At 36.9% G+C, this 16,464-nt stretch overlaps 1 protein-coding gene across 1 annotated transcript in view; it reads left to right on the forward strand.

Annotated features, from left to right (window-relative positions):
- The window catches only part of SV2C (synaptic vesicle glycoprotein 2C), a 90,491-nt gene that overhangs the window by 59,724 nt on the left and 14,303 nt on the right, over nt 1-16,464 (forward strand). The window contains exons 4-8 of the mRNA XM_058828100.1: nt 8,780-8,913; nt 9,091-9,180; nt 13,401-13,511; nt 15,350-15,438; nt 15,789-15,953. Coding sequence (XP_058684083.1) covers nt 8,780-8,913; nt 9,091-9,180; nt 13,401-13,511; nt 15,350-15,438; nt 15,789-15,953 — 589 coding nt within the window. The remainder of the gene's footprint in view (nt 1-8,779; nt 8,914-9,090; nt 9,181-13,400; nt 13,512-15,349; nt 15,439-15,788; nt 15,954-16,464) is intronic.

Here is a 16,464-nt window from a genome sequence, read left to right on the forward strand (position 1 = left end):
GAAGGATATAAACCTGTAACCGTCTCAGCACTAATTTTTTTTTTCCTTAAGTCAATGGCATTACAAAGGCATTAGGAAGATTCAAAATATATATACAAAAGAGCATCAGAGCAGTAACAAAAATATTTGCTTCCTCTGTAAATAGTGCCATATAATGTTATATTAAGTTTTTAACTAAAAGGAGAAAAATTTCTAGATCTAATTTACATGCAGAAATGTGACAAAAGTAGACACTTAAAGGAAAATAAAACATTTGAACTTTTGATTACATATCACAGCTCCTTTCATGTTTTGCACCTGAACCCTGGACAAAAGTAGACCTGTGTTTTTCTATACTCATTTCTAGCAGACTTGGACAGTTTACTCTGAACAAGGCCATGAGTGCACATAAGGGAAGTTCAGAACATTCTAGCCTGTAATACGCATATTTACTTAATTTAAATAGCTACGTGGTATTTCTCATTTTAAATTTCAGGAGTATGCAATCCATTTAAGTTTCAGGAGAGATTTTGCACTGATTTGTAAACTACCTGTAAACTATTTATAAACTATGGGGTAAAGAGGAAGAAAATTATTTTGAGAATGCACAAAGTAGAATATTTTAGAAACACAGATTTAACATCTAGGCAGAAAATTAGAGATATACACTAGCAAGCTTTTGAAATCTGTGCTCATTAACGAAGGAGCATATGCCCGCTTCTCAAGGAATATAATGATATTTGCACTCAAGAATAAAGTCATGTTGAAGTTACTCAGGCTCAATTCCTGATAATGGGTGTCTGAAGTCTGACAAAATGACAGGGCAGTGGAAAAACTCTTAATGGTGATCAAAGTCAAGATGTTGCAATATTGTGTTGAAGTGCTTTTTTGGCAGGTTTCCAATCCTATAGGACAGCTGCATTGCAATTGTATTCAGAATTCCTAAGCTGCAAAATGGTATCCTGCATGGTGGCGGAGATATTACACCAGCAAGATGGTCTTAGCAAAGAACATTTCTACTATTTCTCCCTTGCTTGAGGATGGAAACTTCTCAGTGGCCAAGGTTAAACAAGCAGAAGAAGAGTATCACAGACCTGTTTCCACTCCTCAACAATGGCATCCGTTGTTCCTTTCCTCTAAGTGGAAAGTTTACTCTTAGCCCTTATTTTCATGAAGAGTCATATTGTTGGGTGGAATGAATAGTTGAAGTCGGGATCAGTCTAGGAAAGGCTTACAAAGTTCTGTGTGGTAATCACACATCAGCCAAGCACATCTCCTGGGTCAAAAATGTATTGGATAGCAGCCCTAAATTTCTTAGGAATTAGGTGCAGGTATATGAAGAAACCACATAGAAGTTTTGAACAAATTTGATGTGTCTCAATTTGGAGACAAATTTAGGAGAAAACACTCTAAAATAAGTGCTTCCTCTGAAGAGAAGGGCTCCAGTAAACCCTTTTGCCAATGAGAAATGAATGCCCGTGGGTGAAATTGGAAAAAAAAAAAAAAAAAACTGTCTATTAACAAAAAAAAACCCAAACAAACAAAACGACAACACCAAAACAAAACCAAAAAAACAATACCAAAAGGGTGCCCACAAGGCACAGTAAAGGATTGAGTAAATGCTAGATACTGAAATTTCAAAACCTTAACCCCACCCCCCAGCAGACCGAGTGGCCGGGAGGCAGAGTTGGTGGCTGTCCTCTTCGTCTCAGGAAAGGGGAGGACCGGGAGTTTGCGCAGCTACTTTTAGTGTGGTTTTAGTGTCCTTTCCTTTCTCAACCTTTTTCTTGGTTCAGCTTCTCTGAGGTCTCGGGTTTGGGGCAGCCCCCCGCCTGCTCCCCGAAGAGACAGAAAAAAAACAAACCAAAGCTGAAACAGTTCAAGGAAAGAAAAAAAAAAAAAAAAAAAACAAAAAAAACCAAAAACCAAACAACAACAACAACAACAAAAAACCTCCTGAGACCATTCTGGACTAGAAGGGAAAAAAACCATAACCTTCTTGCTGCAATCTAGCAAAAACATAATCCAACAAAATTAACAATGTGGCCTCAGTCCACTCTGCCTGTAGCACACTGAAAGTGAGGGTTTGAACCAAGATGTGCAGGAGGCCAAGGCTCCCAGCCCCACTCCTGGGCCTTCCCAAAGCTACAGCAGCCATTTCCGGGTATAAAGCAGGTGATTAGGGAATAAATTATCACCATAAAATCACCCCAAAACATGATGTCTATCTTTTCCTGCTTCCCTTATGGAATAATGGCTTTGCATTTCATGTCAGTGTCCTTCTTCAGGGATTTTAACAGTACAGTCTCTTACAAAACTGTCTGTACCTTGGCACCGATTAGTATCTTATTTTTACACCTCTTCAATATTACTGAGGTGTTACAGCATTGATTTAAGATCTAACCTGGGTGAGAATTACTGTTCCTGTTTTATAGATAGAGATGCATCATATAAATATACAGAAAACCACAATAAAACACTACAGATTGCCAAAAGCTTGCCATATATATGGATGATGTTATGGAGGGTGGTGGCTTGGAGACAAACTAAATTGAATAAACAACATTGTATGCCTCTGTTCAAGATAACTTAAGAGGCAGAGAAATCTTTATCTCCTATCAACTGTTTTGATGTCAGCTAATTCCTACAGCTACCATTCAAGATGAAATGTTTTCTGCAAACTGTACTAAGCTTTTTGTTGGTTTTTAACATGCTGTTTTCTATAGAGGTGATAATTTGGTTTTGTGCTACTTTACATTAGTTAAAATGGAATTTGTCCAGCTCTGTGAACTGTGAGTGCTCTTGCTATCATACTTTTTCAGTCATATAGTAAGGGCTGAAGAGTCAAAAACAATTCTGAAAATACCACAAGCTGCTTCTTGTGAATGCTCTTTAGTCTTTTGCCTTTGTTTGTTATACCTATTGAAACAGCTATAACTTCTGAATGGTTGGAATAATCCCCTGAAGGAGAGTATATAGGGTGAATATGTAGAAAATTTGTAATGGTCAATTTAGTTTGCAAGTCATTGAACTCTGGTTCTGTATAGCTTCTCTTCTGCCCTGTCAGACTTCATAACATATGAATGGATAATGAGTGATTTTGTCATATTCATGTCTCTGTTTAATTTGGCTGGCCCAATATCCTTCCCAGTAAAGAAAAATGAAGTGAAAGAATAGCTTCCTTTGTTCAACTCAAGATGCAGGCGAGCCATTCCCATTAGACCCAGTACTGGAAACAGCCTTCTTCAAGACCCTACATGTTTTAGTACTTACCTACTAGGGAGGCAAGAGTGATTCATATTTCATAATCCAAAACAGACTGGTAATTAGACACCCTTTGCCACTTCTAGCATCTGCCAAGATTAGATAAATAACATGACCAGACTATTTGGTACCTGCAGTTACCTCTCTTACAAGGGATGCTGCTTTAATTCTCTTATATGATTAAGTCTGTTCATCTCTCCTTCATTTTACATATTATCTTCTTGACTGCATTGACTACTGTGAGTCACAGCATCTTAATGCAGCCATAATTCAGGGCCAAATGGAAGTCAGATTTCAGACAGACCATTTCAAACCATGCACATAATGACTTATAAATTTCCCTTACTTTTCCCCTACATCTACCTCCACCCCAGCAGTTCTAAATATTCTGATTTGAAACTAATTTTTATGGGTTCTTTTTTCCTATCAGGCCTCCTACATTAGCATTTCCATGTCAAGGAAACAAACCTAACAGCTCTGTCAGTATTCTGCAGAGCATATATAAGATTAAGTGAAAGCCTTACTTTTCATTACTAAACCTCAAATTTTGGGCACATATATCATATAATTGTCTGAAGTATGAGGATACACAAACTTCCTCCTTAATAAAAAGTAAAACTTTTCAGGGCAGTTCTACGGCAGGTGTTAGAGAAATTTAAAAAGTGGGCTGTTGATGTCACAGATCAGAATTACTACACCAGGATTACAGTGCTATGCAGGAATGTGTTTGATAGCATTTGAGAGCAAATTGTTTTCTATGCAAGATTGGCTCTTCTTGCAGCTGTCCCAGGGATTGTCTGAATAGAAAATACTGCCACTGGAGTGACTGCAGATCTGATTTTCAAAGGTTTTCAGATAGATATCAATGCCAGCACAGAGTGACTTCAGTCAGTGTTTACAAACCCCTTTCTCTGAGACAGAGGAAATGTGTCTTTAGAAAATGTCTTGTTCCTTCTCATCACAGTTTTAAGTGTCAGCAGATGAGCTCTGAGTCTAATGTGTTTGCAAAATACATCTGTTGAACACTTTTACATTCTTCTTCAGTTGAACTGGTGATCCTCAAGGGCTAGTTGCATTTAGCTAGAGAACTGTGCGCCTTTGTTAATTTCCTTCCATCACAGTCTGCAAATTCTTTCTTCAGAAATTACCAGCAGCTGACCTGCTGAGACCAGGTTTGTAGAGTATCTAACTATCTATACAGGCTAAAAATAACACTACTTTTCCCATGTGACGTTAATAATTTAATCACAAAAAAGACAAGTGTTCTACTTTGCGCTGCTGGAATTTCACAGTAATACAACAAATTCTGAAAACATCGTTTCTGTGATTGTATAGAATCATGGTTTTCATCCAGTTTGGTAAAAATGTGTATCAGATCCTCCTCAGCTGCACAGCTTACCTGAACGTTTTTTTTCAGTTTCACTGATGTTTCACCTTTTTTGTAATGAGTAGCACTACAATATATGGCTGCAAATCCGGGATGACGCTGACAGTTAAACTTGGTACTGCCAGGACAGAAAAAACTTAAGTACAATTATAAGGTATTTAAATGATGCAAGCTTCAAAATATCTTCAGTCCTTATAATTTTGTTTCAGCTTTTCTGCAAAACAGCAGCATTCAATAGCAAAAGTCTTCCTGCAATAGTTTTAAACTTAATTTCTATTGAGTACGGTAACAGTGCCACCAAGTGACAATTCAGAGCAATCGTGCTTCTTGGTTACCGTAAATATTTCAAACAAAAACATTGAGAATGAAGGCTAGAAAGATGGCATCTGACCAAGGGTTGTGTGATAAAAGAGAAATAAGAAAAGCTATAAAATCATATAAATAATTCTTTGGAAGAAACTGTGCAGTCTATGAGTTCCAAGTTCCTCAGTTCTCTTTCTCCCCTATCTCATTTTTAAGTATGTTTTTATATCTACTCCCTCATTTGATCTAGTAAAAGACAGAAATCTATGAAAAGTTGGGTTTTGGCAATTTATGACGCTGCCATGAAACTAGTTCCTCTTATTCATACTGAATGACTAAAAAAATTTGTCAAAATTCTCAGTCTTTAGCTAACCATGCCATAAAATAACAATATTTGATAGGATTTTCTTTGCCAACTTTAGCGTCTTAGAAAGGTGTTCACAACTTTATTCCTCTGGTGTATGTAAACTGTCTCCTTGCCAGCCAGTATTTATACAGTGCCTGCAGGCACCCATGTTTTCACTGCCCACATTGCAATTTAGTGTAACATGTATGAATTTTTAGAGATCTACCATGTTCCTTGAAACCCTTATTGTGGAAAATTAAGCAAATCAACCCCATAAATCTGCTCTCTCTTAACATGTCTCCTCTAAGAGAGGATCCTTATGCTTGAAGAGACTTGCTGTTTATCAAATATTATGTATGAATATAATTCATCTTAAGTTTCCCTCTATATATTCAGAAAGTCTATGACAAATTTTCTTTTCTCTCTCCTTTGGAGCAAGCATTTTATAATATCTTTTTGATACATTAATATTATGAAGCTGATGGTATGCCGTTTTGTAAGTTTTGTTGACGTTTTGTTCGACTCATAAATTGGTGATTGGATACAGATTAGCATCTTGTACGTTTTGATTTGTGCTCCTGTGTTTCTGTAATCAGTAATTGCCATGTCTGTGATTCACAGCAGCCAGGAAAGCAGGAGGGTGGTATTTAGCACCTGCAGCAGGTTTAGATTCAGCCATCACAAAGTTTTGGGCTGCTCTACAATACACTACCCCTAAGATGCATTTGGGACAAATGTTTTGCGATTTATAAAACACTGGGACTTGCCCCCATTCTCAAGATTAATGAGTCTCAAATGCAGCATAGCCAGGGAGCAAGGGTGTAGGCTGGCTCCAGTTGCTGAGCAGGGCACTGGATGCAGCCATGTAGTGCTGCTGTGCCCTTGCTATTTTCCCATAAATCAGGGGAGAAGGAGGTTGACTTACAGCCAAGAACACAATTTCATTTAGTTTCAAGACTTGCGTACAAAAGGAATGAAAGCCACTTTGTGAGCTAAATTCAGAGCTGCACTAATGGCTCCATTATCCAGATTAGCTCATGACCTGGGGAAAAAGGATGTGTTAAATATAAAAATAAATCCAAACTTGCTGTGCATTTGGAATACATGTTTGTTTTGCTGATCTAGTGCTGGTGCTGGAATAGATGGGAGGAACAACCTCCAGAAAGCTCTGTTGCAGCTCCAGGTTTTTTTGTACAAATTGCTTTTTATAATCCTGACATTTCTCTTTATCATTAATTCAGCAGATACATTAAATCACAAGATAAATTGCAGCAGCTAATACAGTACATATTGGGAAAGATGGAAAAAAGCAATAAAAACTATAACGAACATTTCACTTGAAAAATCCCTCAGGTATTTTGAGGAGTAAAAATGATGTTTTGTAGGTTGTCACAATGACAGCAGAATGAACAGTGCATTTATTGCTTTTAATTAAGTGTACTACGGTTCACTTATATTAATAAATGACAACTAAAAATAACTTACCAAGAGCATTTTCCAGGACTGAATACAGAGCACAAGATGTTGCTGTTGCTTTATAACAGGTATAAAACCTGGTTGATTTCATTTACTGCAGAACTACCCTTTGTACAGCTTAATCTCACAAAATATGAACTGGAGCTGTGAAAGGCAGATTGCCTAACTACACCAGTGGCTTCAAGTATTGCTGGAACAGTTTCTAGTAACAACAAAAGCCAGTGACTGATACTGAATGTTCTGAAAGATAAAAACACCCATCCTGTGTTGCCTTCCCTGCAGCTTGCACAGCTGCCCAGAGATTCAGATCAACTCACTGATCAGACCAAAAATTACCTTCACCAAAAATTTATTTTTCGAATTCTGCATCTGGTGATTTTGTGCCTTACTTTAAATTATGTAATGAAGAATTTGATTCTAATTCTTAGAATAAAATATGTACACAATATCCAAGACACAGAGGTGGTCTCTAATTGCTTCATTAACACACTGTAAACCTTTCTTTACTTTGTTCCCTTCACAATTTAGATGCAAAAGTCACCCATATTACTTACGACTTGAAATTCCATGAGATGAAATGTTAATGCTTTCCAAAAATCAAAAAGAGTGAATTCTAATACACTTCTATGTCTTGGTTTTTGTTTTATTTACATGCTTATTTGTAAATTTTAACTCCAAACTCAAAGTTTTATTTTGGAATAAAATGTAACATTAATTTCTAGACATCCTTGTTTAGTTGGAAGGACATTTTGAGCAGTAAAGTATGTCCATATGGAGCCTTACTTGAAAACAAGTAACATGGGATCCCAAGATTATTGTCAACACTATTATTGATTTTATCCCCTTCTCCCTGAGGTAAAGGTGGCCATGCTAAAAAGCTGTAGAGCAAACTAATATAATTTCAGAAACCCATGAAGTTTGTAGGAGGCCAGAAATAAACACATTCCCACATCTGCTGATTAAGATGTTTCACTAAAACATTGATAAAAAATAAAAATGAATCATAGGTTGACAGTATTTTTCAGTATATGGTAGTATGTTAGTACATTAGTATGACAAAGAAATCTTTTCCCCAATAATGTGTTTATGATCCACAGCATAGAATCTTCACATTCCAAAACACGTTTTACATTTCTTGCATAGATACCTCCTTTGGAGAACAATTTAAGAGGCCATTTGGTACTGCATCCTAGTAGTTGTGAACAACAATACTAGTTGTTTACTGATGTTCAGACAGATTTAATTAGTTATGTCTTTTGCCCAGAAAGTCCAGGTAGCAAAGAACAGATTCATCCAGTATACCAGTTCTTTCATTATACAAGAACTCAAAGGGACTCTTTTTTCCTTCACCATTATTCTTATCTTGCACTCACCTTCTAGGAAGTTATCCTTGAAAATTTTACTCGAAAATTTCTGCTGTAAATTCTTAGTTTTCTTACAATTATAACATTTCAATAGTCCAGCCATAATATACCAATCAACAAGATATTTTATTAAAATGCTGAACTACCAGCCCTCCAGTTTCACATGGCTGATTTTTATTAAGAGTATTGAAATCAACTTTGTAGAAAAAGTTGATCTTAAGGAAAGCTATGTAATTCCATAAAATATATGATTTATGTGTAGATTTTTAAGTCTCTCCATTTCCATTGTTCACAGAAAACTATTTCTTTGTATGTATATTCTTATGCATGGTGATGACCATGCATAAAAAGATCCCTGTTTGGTTCACATAACTACCTTAATACAGATTTTGCTAAGAGAATTGAAAGAAACTTCTTCATCCCCGCATAAGAAAGTCTTTCATCCATAATGCAACCACTTTCCAGCATGACTAGTCACATGCAAAAGGTTAAAAGTCACGTGTAAAATTATTTTTTAGATGACTGATACTTGTGAAAATATATCAGTCAGGCTTCATTTAAATATAGCTGCTGTTTTGCATCTCCAAGAGGCAGCATATATAGGACAATGCATATAATACTCCTTATTTGTCTACATCTTGTGAATTTCTGCTTCCACAGGATGGAGTTTCAGCATGGGCTCTGCCTACCAGTTCCACAGCTGGCGAGTGTTTGTGATTGTCTGTGCACTGCCTTGCGTCTCCTCTGTGGTGGCCCTCACCTTTATGCCGGAGAGCCCACGGTTCCTGCTGGAGGTATAACTTCCTAAAGCATTTCTAGATTCCAAAATTTCAAAATTATTCCAAATTTCAAAATTATTTCTGGTTTATATCATGACCCCTACCAAACAGGCATTTAGATCTTTCAGGGGCTATAGTGAGTAACTTAATTTGTATGTATGTTGTACTGAAATGTTTTGTTCTAATATTTAGGTTGGAAAACATGATGAAGCTTGGATGATACTCAAGCAAATTCATGACACTAACATGCGTGCTCGTGGTCAGCCTGAGAAGGTCTTCACTGTGAGTATTGCTTTTAAAGCTAATCACCTATCACATCAGCAAGCCTCCTGATTGGTGAGGTCTGGACAGCTTAAGTAATCAATATTAATACTCTAAATGGCTAAGCCAATTTTTGGCACTCTAAATACCTAAATAATAAGTATTGTGAATTCCTACTGAAATTATAATATATATAATGTCTGCTAAGAAATCAGCCTTTGGCCAGGATATTCATGGGTGTATGAAGCCACGGCATGATAATTTTATCTGGTGTACTAAGATAGTTTATAGATTCCATCTGTGTTTTATTTATTCCGTTTCGACCCTTAGTAATAATAGAAGGCACATAGAAGTCCAAATTAGTTAACTGTTGTGTCTTTTGGATTTTGATTTTTTTTCCATTCTTATCAGGTAGAATAATGGTTTTAAAAACTGCATTTTCACTTCTATAAAATAGTAATTTCAAACTTTTAATATTCCCAAAATGTCTTGGAAACTCCAATTGATTATGTTGAGGCCTAATTATAAGACCCTATTTAAAGTATTTATGGGTGGTTTCTATTGGAGGAGAAAATGCCAATTCAAAAATGGAATTTTTTATGGCCTCTTTGTTATTTATGAAGACTATACACAACAATCTTGACTTCCTGAATACAGTAGGATCAAACAGCACTTTCTTGCTTTGAAATCCAGTCAGCCTCTCCAGCTTGTGCAGTGCTGTGGCAGTATCTGTGGGATGTTTTTCCTCTTCTAGAAGACTTCTTCTTACTATAACACACATACAACTCAATTGAGAAATCCCCTTAAAGGTTCTGCATTTACAGGCAGTCTTGAGGAATGACCATCTGACCATATAACTTATATTCCATTGAGACTTGCAGTTTGCTGCCTTGGATGTAGTTTCCATTGACTCCACTTAAACATCTCCACAAAAAATCTCAAGAATTCCTATATTTAACTTGAAAGAAAGCTGGCTAGGACATTTACCATGTTAAATCCACTTTTATTGGTACACTGGTGACCTACCCCTAATCCCACCTAATCTAATATTTTATTTTCTGATTTAATTTATGAGTAAAGGGATTTGCCTAACGCCATATAGCTATGGTGTAATTTCACAATTGGTTCTCGCTGACCTGAGCTGCTCTCAGGTCAGAAAATGCCTGCTCCTGGTGACTCCAGGGGGTTATTTTCTGCTACTACTGATATTCATTCACTGATTTCATCGCCAGCCACAGTGCTGACCCTGTCCCCCTTTAGTATTGGTTTAGGCACAAGGCAGAAGACAGGAATGTGTTAGGAGAAAATGTGGGAGGAAGGATAAGCCTCTCACGTCACTTTTACATAATCATAATCACATCCTAAAGCAGCTGCAGAGAAGAAAACAAAGCACATACTCGATGTTTCCAGCTCTTGTGGTCTAGCAAGACTTTGTCCCTATGGCTGTTAAAATGTGACACTCAGCCACTTTATCTACAGTTACTTTTGTAAATTGATCAGCCATTAATTTTGCCAGTTTCTGCCTTGAGCATTAGGACGACTCTACTCCATATATCAAGTTGAGATTAGAAGTACTGTGCTGTGTCAAGGTTAGACATATATAGAAGTCCCTATTTTTAGCTTGCATTAATATGATTAGAAAATGCATCTTTCTCCTCTTATTGTACTACATAGCACTCCATCTCATAAAACCCAGAGAAAAATTTATGCATAAAGAATTTATGCATAATTTGTTTGACATACCCTTTTAGTTTGTTTTTTTTCTAGGTTAGTCCTCAAGATTGTGACATTTTGTCTCAGTAATTTATTCACATACTTCTCCTAAACTTTCCATAGTCCTCCTTTGCTTATCCAATGCAATTCTGTGACTCACACTTTATTATTTTCCTCCACTTCATGTTGTTAGTTACATCAGACACACTTTGATAGTATATTTTCTGACTTTATAGATGATGTAGCTTTTCCTCCATTATGCCATAGTTTTAGTGTGATTTTCTTTTATCCTGTATTCTATTGGTTTAATATTTTTCTGGAAGCTTTTTTCACAAGTTATGTTTATTCTTGTTATTCATATTATTGAGGGGATTATCTTCAAGCCTTCAAGAAGAAATGACATCAACTGACAAGCAGTTGGGTTTAGAGTTAATGCAAAATAGAATGTCCTGATTCCTGAATTAGTTGAAAGGGTAGTTCTTCATACTTTGACAAATTTGTCCTGAAAACAGTGACACTAAGAGACACTAATAAATTGATAGTATCTTCAATCATGGAACTACTAAATTAGATGTTTATGTACATGCTTTATTATCTTCCTGCATTATTAAAATACCTATTCATTGGATCTCTTGGTTTAAATATTTAATTTTTTAAAAAAACTTTCCATCCTAAAAATCAACATTTTCTTTACTCCTCAATTATCATGTAGTAATTATTTTTCCTGCAAATATTTTTCTTTGCAACAAGTATTGATTTTTAAAATTTAAAATACTGCATATTTCTAACCATTGTTTTTAAACAGAAGCCTCATTTTCATCAAAATAGGCTTTCTCTTCTGGGTTTGGGGTTTTTTTCATTCATCATACACTGACATGCTGAATTTGCATGCTCCTGATAGACTATTATCTGACTCAATAGGACTTTTCATATGTTAAAGAGCCACCAAGGCCAGGGAACTTTTGTCCCCTACATACAATATCCTAGGACACATATGTTTCCCCCAGTCTTCACAGTTCCAATCAAGTCAGGTGTCCAGTATGGTGAAAATGTTGTCCCTGAGCCCACAAGAGTGGGATTCAAAAGGCATCCTTTTTCTGCCCAGAGGCATGGTATGCAGGGATTTCTCTATGTAGGAGATATCAGATAATTTTTGAGGACTTGACTCCGTCTTTTGTATAACATATCTCCTGAAGGCATTTTAAGAGAAGCTTGAGATCAGTGGAATGTTGTGGACAGGATTATTGGCAGAGGCATGACAAGAAAGTTACAGGCTTTTGATAAAGTCATGATCTAGCAAAACAGTGAGCTGTAGTACTTCAGAAATGAGGGCAGTTATACCTCAAACTGCTCAGTGAGCTTTACTATATCCTTGTTCATGGGATGAGGCTGCTATTGCATCTCAAATAGAATACATCTGTAAAAGCAGTGGGGTCACAACTTGAGTTTTATTGTCAATATTGCTGTTCCCTGATGTCCTGGCACAGTGAATATTGTGGAGGAGGGGGCAGGGGGTGTCCTCATTCTGCTAAGAAGCAGAAGGTATGTCTAATTTCAGAAACTGTAGCCAAACACCAAACTTGCAGTCTCTTGCTCTCTCCTTCCGTCTGTGTCAGTCCATTTCCCCATTTTATTAATTTTCTTTCTGTTCTTGGCACATCTTTTAAAATAAACTGTGGATGAATACACTGCCTTTTGTGATATAATTATGAAGCTGGGACCAGAGTAGAAACTTAAACAAAAACCATGTAGTAGTATCAGTTTGTCAGGTCCTGTGTCTGGAAAGACCATGTAACACATCCTGGTTCTGCTACACAAGAGAGTAAAAGTAAAAATTAACACTGTAGGATGCATTACATTCTCTGTCACTGGTAATTCTGTATTTTTCCTTGATGTCTGTTTATCTCATTTCACTTCAGGTAAGTAGATGATTAGTCATAAAAGCAATAACATGTGTCCAGATCATTTCAGCTCAGTCCTTCTCTCTTCATTGAGTTCCCTGTTTAACACTAAGAAAATAAAAATAAAAGGGTTGTCCAACTACTATTTCATAACATTTTGAATACTTCTGTTTTCACTGCTGTGTCTTTAATCAAAAGACTTCCAAAAATGTTGTGATAGCAAGTCTGAAACAATTTGAAGGAAAATTCTGGGCACAGTTAACTGGTGGTTTAAATTAATGTTTTACCCTCTGTGGCATCAGAGGTATATACAATAACTCTCTAGAAGAATGTGACAGCGACAGCTTATTGTAGCCAGAGGAAATTTATTTCCTGCATGCGTTGAACAAAGAGTTTTCTGAAACAGTTGCATCCATTAAGAGTTCAGCATTACAATGTGTTACTATTCCTTTATAAATCTAAAACATGTCTAGTTTAGACACAGGATGAATAACTGCTCATTTTTAGTAGATGGGGTGTAATAAACCCCCATACTCCCATACTCACATAACAAACACCCCATACTCCTCCACAGGCAGTTCATGATTCCAGAAACTTCAAATATTTTTGTTCTGTTTTTATTTCTAGGTTACCAGAATCAAAACACCTAAGCAGATAGATGAGCTCATAGAAATAGAGAGCGATACTGGAACTTGGTACAGGAGGTGTTTTGTAAGAATCCGCACAGAGCTATATGGTGTAAGTAACAACATCTCTCTTCATTCTGTAGTTACCTTCTTCCTTTTTAATTAACTTACAGAAATGAGATGGATTTTCTGAGCTCCTGCTGTTGATAGCTGCAATGCTACATTTTCCATGCAACTGAGGGAACCAGGAACCAATGTAAGGTTTAGGTTTCCTGACCCAGAAAAAATGCAGGTGAATCACAGAGCTTTATCCCAGCTTCAGAGGAGGAAAATGCTGTACTGGTCCTCACAGAAGTGATTGCTAATAATTACATAGTGATATTCATAAACAGCACAAAATACCTGTGTATTGAGAAAGTGGATCAATATGTATGTATGGAAGGAGGTGACACATGAGGAGATGAAAAATTATCAGGAGGAACACAAGGCAGCCACATTAGTTAATAATGACCAATTCATTAGTAAATTTTATAAAATAATGCCTTTATAGGCATTGTATCTGCACTTATTTTTTAGGTTTGTCAAGTGTTTTACCAGAAAAATATTTTAGAACTATTTCAGATTTTAATACAAGCTTGCTGGGACTGTGCTTTTTATCCTTTTGTTACTTGTTCTGTAAAACCAAAATTACATAGTATCTTTGAGCCTTGCAACAATATTTGAAAAAGGCCTCATTAATTAATTTTTTTAAAGTTCACAACTGTCTTTTCACAGCTATTAAAAATCTGTCATTTTAAGCTCTCTAGAACTATCATGAAGTCTTGCAAGCCAAGATTTGTCACAAAATTATGTTGTTAGGAAAAGACACATTTTCCCCGGGGAAAAGAAAAAAAAGTCAGAAGCTGTTTACTTTTACAATTACTGACCAAAAATGGAGCACTTGAAGACTGAAATATCATTTGGCATCTTACTAAACCAACTTTTAAGGAGTTGCAGCTTGGTTGGCACACATCCTTTCCATCTCACTAGACTAGACCCTGGGTCAGAGCACTTTCATCATTGCATGATGAGTGTTGAGACCTCCAAGTCTGGTAATTCTGTATCCTTCCCTTCCCTTCCCTTCCCTTCCCTTCCCTTCCCTTCCCTTCCCTTCCCTTCCCTTCCCTTCCCTTCCCTTCCCTTCCCTTCCCTTCCCTTCCCTTCCCTTCCCTTCCCTTCCCTTCCCTTCCCTTCCCTTCCCTTCCCTTCCCTTCCCTTCCCTTCCCTTCCCTTCCCTTCCCTTCCCTTCCCTTCCCTTCCCTTCCCTTCCCTTCCCTTCCCTTCCCTTCCCTTCCCTTCCCTTCCCTTCCCTTCCCTTCCCTTCCCTTCCCTTCCCTTCCCTTCCCTTCCCTTCCCTTCCCTTCCCTTCCCTTCCTCCTGAAAGGAGAGAAGGCCAGAGATGGGAACATCATTCTCAGTCAGCTCTGCTATAGCATATACAAGGTCTCTGATCTTGGGGTAGTACAACATTTTCCTCATTTAGTTCAGACATCAATTTCTAGCCATGGTAGGTTAGAATAAATCAAACTCTGATTGTATCCCTCTTTAATTATGTAATATAGTTTGTCTAATACTGGGAACTGAGAAGAAAATATTTCTGAAAAATCCCTGGTTTATGTGAGAAAGTAAAATGAAGCTGCCTAGAGATTAAGAAAGTTTGAGGTGATCAGAATAAGGATGAATTGTTATACACAGTCCACACTGTTTACAAAAGAATTGATATGAGACTAATATGTTCTTGTAGATGAGAAAACAAATCACATCAAAAGAAGTGTGGCAAGAGAGCTGATTTGCTCTCTTTCATGCCCAAAAGAAACAGTCAAATAAGAATCAAATATCTTCTAGCCTTTAAGAAAAATGCTCAAAATAAGTAAAGATATGTAAATAAATGTGTTTCATAATGATTTACAGATTTGGTTGACATTTATGAGATGCTTCAACTACCCAGTGAAGGATAATACGATCAAGCTTACAGCTGTGTGGTTCACCCTGTCTTTTGGGTAAGAATGGTTGAGATTAAACCACTTTTTATAGTCTTGACAGACATAAAAATCATCTGCATGTACATTTCTGGCACTATGATTATCTGTTTTATTCAGGATCTTTCCACAAAATATTGTATTTGTCAGTCTGTTCTTGGTTGCAAACTTGACTCATTAGGAATACCTCCTTTGAAAAACTGACATCTTCTGGTGTCAGCATCTTTCAAAAATTTTATATTATGGAGGATTTTATTCTGATGGAGCAACAGCTCCGTCACATAGGTGGCCAAAGGAGCTGCTCATTCACACCTGGCACAGATTTCTGAATGAGTAAGATTGGTGCCTGAGATTCTTCTGTTTTTTCACAGCTACTATGGCTTATCTGTCTGGTTTCCTGATGTCATTAAACATCTGCAGTCAGATGAGTATGCATCCCGAGTGAAACATTTCCGCAACGAGGAGGTCTCACATTTCGTCTTCAACTTCACACTGGAAAATCAGATTCACAGCAATGGAGAATACATCAATGACAGGTTTAGAGGTTTTTTAATATCTTGGCTTAGCTGGAATAAACAGATGCATGCTTTAAAGCTCATCCTAACAACCCAGTTTTTTCTATGAGGTAGTGATAGATGGTTTTGTTACCTTTCAGTGAATGTTTATTTCTGTTCTTAACTTCTTATGACTTGTGAGCATGGGGAGAAATGTACATGCCCTCATGGTTCCTGTGTGAGGATCTGCGATGCAAACCCAGCTTACTTGTCATCCTGCAAAACAGACCAAAAAAGTCTACGTCAATTTTACTTCCTTTCACAGTGGGATTCAAAGGTTTTCAGATCCAACAGATGCAGTATATTGTAGGGGGCTGGGCAAAGATGTACTTTCATCTCTGTTGCTGGTTCTTTTTTTATTGATGAAAGGCACTTCTATGAAATGGCTGAACATGGGGAGGTTAGGATCTTATCACAGAAAAATGAAAGCTAAACATTACCGTAAACCAATAAAAAGCATGAACAGCTCTGAAATGGGAAACAACATTCTGAC

This window comes from Poecile atricapillus, chromosome Z (genome assembly GCF_030490865.1).
Source record: "Poecile atricapillus isolate bPoeAtr1 chromosome Z, bPoeAtr1.hap1, whole genome shotgun sequence".
In the NCBI taxonomy this organism is placed as follows: domain Eukaryota; kingdom Metazoa; phylum Chordata; class Aves; order Passeriformes; family Paridae; genus Poecile; species Poecile atricapillus.